Here is a 7978-nt window from a genome sequence, read left to right as displayed (position 1 = left end):
TGATAAATACTATGCAGAAATATAAAAGAGGGAAGAAGGATAGGGTATACCGGTTGGGCACTTGGGAGGTTTGGTTTGAAATGGGGTAGACAGGGAAGCTCTCATTGAGGTGACATTTGAGCAAAGGCTTGAAGAGGTGAGGGAATGAACAACGAAGATACTGGGGGAAATGTTCCGGGTAGAAGAAACATCTAATGTAAAAGTATTGAGGCAGTAGAACACCCAGTATGTTTGAGGAAAAACAAGAATGGCGGTGTGGCTGAAGTGATGTGAATGGGATGGAGAGTAATAGGAAATGAGAGGCAAGATCATAACATCTAATGTAAAAGTATTGAGGCAGTAGAACACCCAGTATGTTTGAGGAAAAACAAGAACGGCGGTGTGGCTGAAGTGATGTGAATGGGATGGAGAGTAATAGGAAATGAGAGGCAAGATCATTGGCCTTGTAGGCCAGCGTTATGGACTTTTGGCTTTTACTCTGATGAGAAGTCATGGGAGGGTTTTGAGTAGAAGAGGGAAGTGACCTAACTTTTCCCTTCAAAGGGGACTGACCACTGTGTTGAGAGGAGAGTGTGGGAAGGCTAATGGAGAAGCAGGGAGACAACTTAGGATGCTGTTGCAGTAATGTGGATGAGAGATGGTGGTGGCTTGGCTCAGGGCAGTAATAGTGAAGGTTGTAAGAAGTAGCCAGATCCAGGATAGATTTCTGAAGATTGAGTCAGTAGCATTTGCTGACAGATTCTAAGTGGGAATCTTCAGCCATGTTTAACCCAAACGACTCTAATCGTGAGAATTTTAGACATGCTACAAAACTGATGGGCAAGACTTGTCAGTGAGCTCAGTAGTTACTGTTAAATTATGAAAAGCATGACTTGGACTTTGGGCTAATACTCTTACCCTGCATATAAAATGAAATTTCATCTTATTTCAAACATCATTTACATCCTTAGCAATTTTTTGTGGTTCATAAATAGTCTTTGTAGCTCTTATTTTATATGCATCATTCTTTGTTTTCAAGTGCTTATATTTTTCTTCAAGGTAGAAAATGTTGTTAGCCCAAATAAATCGAGATTCTCAGGGAATAACAGAGTTTCCTGGAGGAGGAATGGAGGCTCAGCATGTTACCCTATGCCTGACAGAAGCCGTAACTGTAGCAGGTGAGCAGTCATGTTTGTAGGGATCGTGTGTATTTGTAAATATCACTTATCATAAGGAAAAATGAAAATTTACAATATCGTGGTAACTTCCCTGTTCCTCATTTAGCTTAAGGTGACACAAACCTAAGCCTTTCTATGAGCCTTTTTACCTTGATGTGGATTCTGGGTAGAGTAGGCAGGGAAATATTTTTTGTAAATGCTAAAAGAAATACCATTTGAGTCTGTTAAGCAAGCTGCCTTTTTCCTAATTAATTTTCAAAAAATTAATTTAATCAGCATGCATATGTGATAGTTGTCTAAAGGAAATAATTATTTTTTATAATAGATGGTGACAATTTAGAAAATATGGAAGGTGTAAGCTTGCAAGCAGTAACTCTTGCAGATGGCTCAACCGCTTATATACAACACAGTTCTAAAGGTATGTGCCTCACATATGGCTAATTGGTCAATACCAGCAATTTATAACATCAGAGTCGGAGTGTCTAGCAACTATGCTGCCTTTCCAGTCTCTCCTAAATATGCTGATTGCATATGATCATTTTAAATAATGTTGATTAACTTAAATTTTGTTTTGATAATTTTGGGACACCCTTTGAGATATTTGGATGATACTCCGGGGTATCCAGATTAGTGGGGGAGAGGAGAGCAGGGAGTGTCTCTGACCTATTAAGACTTTTCTTGCTTTTATACTTAAGTTATTTATTTATTCATTCATTCACTCATTCATTCATTCATTTAATATTTATTTATTTATTTATTTATTTATTTATGAAGTTATTGGACTACACTCTGGGGATAAATGGGCAGCAGTCCTAAGCGAGTGTTTCTGTTATTTGAGCTGAATCCTATGTCTCTCATTTTCTTCTTTTTTTCCCGTTCTTTCAGTTCTCCTCATCCCCTTGTATATATTTCTAAAACAAGTATTCTAATATTTTTGTGGCTTTAAACACATACTCAGAGCAGCTTTACTGAAATTATTTAAATGTTCAAAGACTAATAAAGCAAATATAGGTTGTTGTATAATGATTTATTAACTCTTGTTGCTAAGTGAGTTAATCGGAATGTGCTGGAAAACATGGGATCTAAATGTAAACATTGTTTTTGAGCAGGGGACAGTTTGCGTCTAGAGGATGGTCAAGCAGTGCAGTTGGAAGATGGAACTACGGCATTTATTCATCATACTTCCAAAGGTAAAATAGCTTTGAAAATACGTGTATGAATAAAATAAGGGAAAAGTGGTAGTATGTGAAAAATACAACCTGCCTTTAGCTGATGAATTGTTGTCATGTGAAAGGAGAATTGTGTTTGTACTTTGAGGTACAAGATAGCAGATTTGGGCACAGTTTAAGGAAAAACTTTTTAGCAATTTGAGCTGTCCAGTAACAGGTTGAAACAGCAAACCCCTGGTTCCTGGAAGACTTCAAATACCGGCTGCTTTTTTTTTTTAAAAAAAAAAGATGACCGGTAAGGGGATCTTAACCCTTGGCTTGGTGTTGTCAGCACCATGCTCAGCCAGTGAGCGAACCGGTCATCCCTATATAGGATCCGAACCCGGTAAGGGGATCTCAACCCTTGGCTTGGTGTTGTCAGCACCATGCTCAGCCAGTGAGCGAACCGGTCATCCCTATATAGGATCCGAACCCGTGGCCTTGGTGTTATCAGCACCACACTCTCCCAAGTGAGCCACGGGCCGGCCCCCGGCTGCTTTTAAAATATGAAATTAAACATTTGAAAGTTAACTTGTTGATTTTATTTCTTCCTCTCAAATATAATTTCTTTAGCAAGGTCTTTTGCTTATTGTTTTTGTCTTTAATTAAATGTAATAAAAAAATTAGGGCCCGGCCCGGTGGCGCACTGCTACAGTGCGCCGCTTGGGAGTGCGGCGGCGCTCCCGCCGAGGGTTCGGATCCCACATACAGACCGGTTCCTGCTGACTGGCTGAGCGAGGTGCGGGCGCAGCACCGAGGGTTGTGATCCGTTGCCGGACACGAAAAAAGACAAAAAAAAAAAAAAAAGGAAAATGTAATAAAAAAATTAAAAATATCTGAAGCATATATGACAAAATGTTAATGTTTATTAGCATCATATAGGGAGTACCAGGGATTTGGGGTGGAATGTGTAGAAGTGATGAGCACAGCTCTGTAGCCAGACTACCTAGGCTCAAATCTCGATTTAAAATTACTGTTTTTTAGGCCGAGCCCGTGGCGCACTCGGGAGAGTACGGCGCTGGGAGCGCAGCAGTGCTCCCGCCGCGAGTTCGGATCCTATATAGGGATGACCGGTGCGCTCACTGGCTGAGCGCGGTGCGGCCAGTCTGAAAAAGGACAAAAAAGAAAAAGAAAAAAAATAAATAAATAAAATATAATTACTGTTTTTTAGCAGTGTGACATTAAGCAAATTACTTAACTTCCCTGTACTTTAGTCTCATCATCTGTAAAATGAAGATTGTAATAAGTATCCACTTCATAGAGTTGTTGTGAGGACAGAATGTGCAAATGTGTAAAGCACTTAGAACTGTGCTTGTCATGTAATAAATTCTCAATAAATGTTAGCTATTGTTAGTGCTTTATAAAATATTTTATTATAGAATGAAATAATGTTTTAGAAAGACTTTATGTAGCATGGTGCGGGGGACAAGACCCCTGACCACAACCAGGCACACCACCAGCACCAAAGAGCATGTCAAAAACATCACCTGCATGTGGGTGGCCCACCGCAGCCACCACAGTAACCACAACTGCTGTGAAAGTAGCTAGACGTCACAACCACCATGCAGATGGCCCAGCAGCCACTGAGTGCATTGACATAAGGAGAGTCACCAGCAGAGACCAAAGAAAAGAATAGGATGTCTCTCTCCACAAAGCCCATTTCAGAGTGACAGAAGCATCTGCTCTACGATAATATTGGGGGACCCGAACACACCTCTCAGCATTTGACAGATCATCTAGGCAACAAATCAGCAGAGAAACCATTACTCTTTCAGAGGAAGAGAAGAAATCTAGGGTTATCAGTGGGGCGGGGGAGGAGATGGGGAGAGATTGGACAAGGGGCATAAAGAATAAGTACAATTTGTAACAATATTCATACTAGTAATATTGATTTGATCAACATATGTAAGCGTTAAATCCCAAAAATATGTATAATCAATTATGATTCAATAAAAAAAAAAATACCACTACACAACTATTAAAATGGCAAAAAAAAAAAAAAAAGGGAAACAAAGGGAAGGTTTTTTTAAAAGTTAGAATACTTAAATTTGTAAGTAAATTTGTTTAACTGAAGTTGAGGAAAAGTAAACTCTGAACCTGTTTCTTTACCAATGGGAGTTAATTCACAGGCTCATTGTATGTAGCCAGATTTTTTATTTCACAGTGCTATATATATCTTTGTATGGGTATTTATACGAAAAAAATACCATGGACTTTGTAGTCATACTGACATGAGTTCAAATTCTGATTTCTTTACATTTTGACTTAATTACTAGGTTTTGTTTTTGTTTTTGTTTTTTTTTAATTTCCTGGTTCTTAAGGAAAGTAACTTTACTTCTCCAGGCTTCAGTACATTTGTACAATGTACAGGCTTCAGTACATTTGTACAAGGGGAGTGATAAATATAGCCACCTTATAGAATTGTTGTGAGGATTAAATGAAATAATACATTTAAAGCACATGGTCCAGTGCTCATAGTAACTACTCAATAAAAGTTCGTTCTTCTCTTCATTTAAATATGTAACTGTTTATCAAACTTCACCTTTAATTTAATGCCATTCTCTTCCACTCCCTCAGATAGTTATGACCAGAGTGCATTACAGGCGGTTCAGCTGGAAGATGGCACCACAGCTTATATCCACCATGCAGTACAAGTCCCTCAGTCTGACACCATCTTGGCAATTCAGGCTGATGGGACAGTGGCAGGTCTGCACACTGGGGATGCCACAATTGACCCTGACACCATCAGTGCTTTGGAACAGTATGCAGCAAAGGTATGGCATTTTATAATGTCAAGAACGCCCTAGATATACCTTCTTTATTTTTCATGAAAAGAAAAAAAAAACACACACATACACTTTATCGAGAAAGTAGCAATTCAGTGCCAAAATCAGTCAGCATCAAAGAGATCAGCATTTATCTGAAAACAAGTGAAGTGTAGAAAGAAATAATGGAAGAAAAATCAGGGCTTATAGAAAAGAAATAGGTGGCAGGTAATTAGTAAAAAGATGAGTGCTGTAAGAGAAATAGAGTATAAATGGAACTGCTTATGAATTATGAAATAGAGATTAGAAAGAGTGAAGGAAAGTCTCAATTTAAGTTTTACATCAGAAGGGTTGGTTTTTTTTCCTGAATCAAACATATATCTCTCATGTAATTTGAAAGGTTTTTTTTTCTCCTTTTTATTATAGAAATTTTCCAATATACACAAAAATGAATGATAATGAATCCCCATGTACTTATCACCTAGCCTAAACCATTATCAAAATGCAGAACTTTTTATTTAATTCCTATAGGTGTCCATTGATGGAAGTGAAAGTGTAACAGGTACTGGAATGATCGCAGAAAATGAGCAAGAGAAAAAAATGCAGGTATGTAAAGCTACTTTTTTATATAAAAATTTTCTTAACATTTCTAGCCCCTTCTATGGATGAGAGCAAGAATAGGGAAACTCACTACCTCTCCAGGAAAATCTCACAAGTGTGAGTATTAGGCAGTGGCTTTCTTAAACTACCTCAAGGACAAGGTTCATTAATGGGTGGAAAGTGGCACTGAAGAAATAGAAATATCACAGAAATCCAGGTGAAGCTTGCCTCCTCGAATCCAAGACAATTTTGTGGAATACAAAGCATTTTTGGAGACTAGTTGATATTCTGAGTGCCCCCACCCATGGCAGTTGTGGATCCTTTTTCTGGGATTCCATCATTACTATGACTGACTAACCTGTGCTACTTTGCTTTTTGTATCTTTTAGTTTCTTCTACTTCCAACTGATTCCCTCCATATTTTCCTTTTCAAATTCAAATTATCATTGTTCCTACTGGGCAAAGCTTTCTGGGCTTCACATGGCCTATGTGTTGGCTTCCCTTGATTCAAATGCTCACCTCGGGTCAAGTCATTGGCCATTCCTTACCCAAGTAATAGCTTAGAGCACCAGTGCTTCCAAAAGTTTGGTAGTAAGTACAAAGTAGTCACAGATGCATTCTTGAAGATTTCCCACAATTCAGAAATTCAAAACATGCATAATTCAATTGTTTTGAATTAGTGTTTTTGTGGTTTTGGGGGTATATTTCAGGAGAGTGTTCTTAGAGCTTATATAAATATAATCATTGTAGTATATTCTTGCTTTAATACTACTCTTTATTTTCTCAGCAGTTATCTCTAAAATTTTGCTGACCGCTCCTTCATAGCAGTTTTTTTTTTTTTTCGTGTCCGGCTACGGACCGCAGCCCTCGGTGTCACGCCCGTACCGGACCAGGACTGGCAACGGGATCGCAACCCTCGGTGTTGCTCCCACACCTCGCTCAGCCAGTGAGCGGGAACCGGTCTGTATGTGGGATCCGAACCCTCGGTGGGAGTGCCGCCGCGCTCCCAAGCAGCGCACTGTAGCAGTGCGCCACCGGGCCGGCCCCCATAGCAGTTTTTTTTTTTTTTCGTGTCCGGCTACGGACCGCAGCCCTCGGTGTCGCGCCCGTACCGGACCAGGACTGGCAACGGGATTGCAACCCTCGGTGCTACGCCCGCCCCTCGCTCAGCCAGTGAGCGGGAACCGGTCTGTATGTGGGATCCGAACCCTCGGTGGGAGTGCCGCCGCGCTCCCAAGCAGCGCACTGTAGCAGTGCGCCACCGGGCCGGCCCCCATAGCAGTTTTTTTGCATTCTTCACAGAGTTTTGTCATATTTAACTCCTAAAGTTATTGCTTCAGGGCAACATTTTTAACTTAAGCATTAACATCATTCCTTACTGACATCGAGTAATACTATTAGGGGTTATCAAGAAGATTTTACATTTATAGTATTAGATTATGATAAAATAACAGGAATCACCAAGATCACTGGTAGAAATTTGATGCTTCTAAACATTGCTGAATAGCCAGTATTTTTGTTTACCAGGTAACGTGGTACCACAAAGTGGCAATAGTATAAACACAGTTTGCAGTTCACTGAACCAATTAGCTTTGAAAGTATGTGATTTTTGGCAAAATTTTTAAGTCTTTGAATTCATATTCATATTCTGGAATAAAATGAGACTTCAATATTTTTTATTCTGACTATGTCAAACCCACCTAAGTCAAACTCTTCTAAAATGCAGACACAGTGTAAATATATGCAAGTGATATAGACCAGTGGCTCAGAATGGCCCAATAAGTTCTCTCTCATTAGTGACTATCAAACAGTTAAATTTTAAAATAATAAAAAATATAATATTATTAAAGCAGTTGTAACTATACGTGTAATAAACTAATATAGAATGGGTCTTATCAAAAATGAGTAAATTTATCATTGGGCTCTATAATTTTATAATATACTGCTATCATAAAAACCTATTAACGGACCGGCCCGGTGGCGCACTCGGTGGAGTGCAGCGCTTGGGAGCGCAGTGGCGCTCCTGCTGAGGGTTCGGATCCCATATGGAGACCGGTCCGCTCACTGGTTGAGCATGGTGCGGGCGCGACACCGAGGGTTGCGATCCCGTTGCCGGTTGTGGTACAGGCGCAACACCGAGGGTTGCGATCCCGTTACCGGTCACGAAAAAAGACAAAAGGAAAAAAAAAAAAAACCTATTAACATCAGTCATTAATTTCTTTTTTTTTTTTTTTTTTGTCTTTTTCCGT

General features: G+C 39.5%; 1 protein-coding gene across 1 annotated transcript in view; it reads left to right on the top strand.

The window, feature by feature from the left end:
* Positions 1–771: 771 nt before the first annotated feature.
* The window catches only part of ZNF143 (zinc finger protein 143), a 49097-nt gene continuing 41890 nt past the window's right edge, over positions 772–7978 (top strand). Inside the window, 5 exon segments of the mRNA XM_008576130.1 lie at positions 772–1157; positions 1483–1629; positions 2264–2347; positions 4943–5139; positions 5662–5736. Coding sequence (XP_008574352.1) covers positions 1046–1157; positions 1483–1629; positions 2264–2347; positions 4943–5139; positions 5662–5736 — 615 coding nt within the window. The 5' untranslated portion in view covers positions 772–1045.

This window comes from Galeopterus variegatus, unplaced genomic scaffold, assembly GCF_000696425.1.
Source record: "Galeopterus variegatus unplaced genomic scaffold, G_variegatus-3.0.2 Scaffold1297, whole genome shotgun sequence".
Classification (NCBI taxonomy): Eukaryota; Metazoa; Chordata; class Mammalia; order Dermoptera; family Cynocephalidae; genus Galeopterus; species Galeopterus variegatus.
This window is presented reverse-complemented; position numbering and strand designations above follow the sequence as displayed.